This window comes from Mus pahari, chromosome 18 (genome assembly GCF_900095145.1).
Source record: "Mus pahari chromosome 18, PAHARI_EIJ_v1.1, whole genome shotgun sequence".
NCBI lineage: Eukaryota > Metazoa > Chordata > Mammalia > Rodentia > Muridae > Mus > Mus pahari.
The window spans coordinates 13771028-13772651 of NC_034607.1; the positions used below are offsets into that span (position 1 = coordinate 13771028).

The window sequence follows — 1624 nt, forward strand, 5'->3', positions numbered from 1 at the left end:
TGTGTTCTGGCATGTCCCACACTGGAACCAGGGAGTCACACTTCTCACAGAGCACTTGGTCCTCAGTGGCCCTTTGGGCCACCTCCTGAGAGTTGTAAACTGAAGAAACAAGCACGTTTGGACTGCCCCCAGCCACATTCATTTCTGTAGATACTGCTTTAGAGGATGCTGGCTTCAACACTCCATCCTCAGGACCACTGTCTACACACTCTGTTGGTAGACAGCCTGGTTGCACTTCAGAGTTGGCCTGTGGAGGGTCAGGAGCTGCAGAATTACTAAGCTGTGTGTGCTGTAGCAGCAGGCTCTTCTGCTTAAAGAAAGACTTATTACTTCCTGTGGTTGGGCTGCTTTGGAACACAAGTGAAGGCTTGGATGATAACTTCTCTGTGGCTGTGTTAAGAGGTACAAAGGAAGTCTCTTTCATTTTCTGCTTTTTGGCAGCCTTTTGAAAAAAAGACTCTAGAGATGTGGCTACCTCTTTAGAGCTTGGTACAGCTGGGCCAGGTCCCTGGGTCCTAGTCTCAGAGCTGGCAATTGGCACCTTTGGCTGACAACTTGAGTCACTACTCAGGAACACAGTGATATCCGTGCGAGCTGGAGGGGCTGCTGCGGAGAACTTGGTAGCACAGAGGAAGAGCATTGTGAGAGGAGGGGACCTAGGTACAAAGGAACAGAACAAGAAGTTACTGAGTCACTGTTTTAAGAGCTCAGATTCAATAAATTACAACTCTGCTTCCATCATGAAAGGAAATTATTATTATTATTATTATTTTTGAGACAGGGTTTCTCTGTATAGCCCTGGCTGTCCGGGAACTCACTTTGTAGACCAGGCTGGCCTTGAACTCAGAAATCCGCCTGCCTCTGCCTCCCGAGTGCTGCCAAAGAAATTATTCTTACTCCAGTATTTCACAGCCTTTAGTGTAGATCATATTAATATAAAGTAGACTAGGATAACAGAATGAGTTTCTAGCAGGTTCCTGGCTTGTTGGGGGAGCACTCTCTCTCACATGGTTTAGCAGAAGTTGCTGTAATTAAGGGGTGGGGCAACAAATTTTGGGTTGTTTGTTTTTTGTTTTCTGAGACAGTCTCACATTGTAACTATCTGGTCTGGAACTGTGTAGACTACCCTGTGTCTCCTGAGTTCTGGGACAACACTTGAGAAGTAGAATACTTGAACAGATGTTCAAGGTCACTCCCAGTTACATAAAAAGCTTGCCAGGCAGCTGGTCCAGTGGGTAAAGATGCTTGCCACCAAGCTAGACAGCCTGGATCTGGTCTGTAAGACCAGCTCATCAGAGATCCACATGTACATGGATACACAAAATAAGTGAAAAAAACTTCCAATCTTAACCCAGGATTATGGAACTTTTCAAGATAAAATTTCCTATCAAGATTTTGGTTTCAGATCTCAGTCTCAGAAACATCTTTTTGCTCTTTCTTTCTTTCTTTCTTTCTTTCTTTCTTTCTTTCTTTCTTTCTTTCTTTCTTTCTTTCTTTCTTTCTTTCTTTCTTTTTTAAGATTTATTTTATGTATATAAGTAAACTGTAGCTGTCTTCAGAGACACCAGAAGAAGGCATTGGATCCCATTACAGATGGTTTCGAGCCACCATGTGGTTGCTGGAA

The 1624-nt window shown here is 43.8% G+C and overlaps 1 protein-coding gene across 2 annotated transcripts in view; it reads right to left on the reverse strand.

Moving 5' to 3' along the window:
- Polh (DNA polymerase eta) overlaps window positions 1-1624 on the reverse strand; it is a 33692-nt gene that overhangs the window by 4237 nt on the left and 27831 nt on the right. The window contains exon 11 of one of the 2 annotated variants that reach the window (XM_021218060.2): window positions 42-656. In XM_021218060.2, coding sequence (XP_021073719.1) covers window positions 42-656 — 615 coding nt within the window. The remainder of the gene's footprint in view (window positions 1-41; window positions 657-1624) is intronic. The other variant, XM_029531340.1, reaches the window with a different exon arrangement.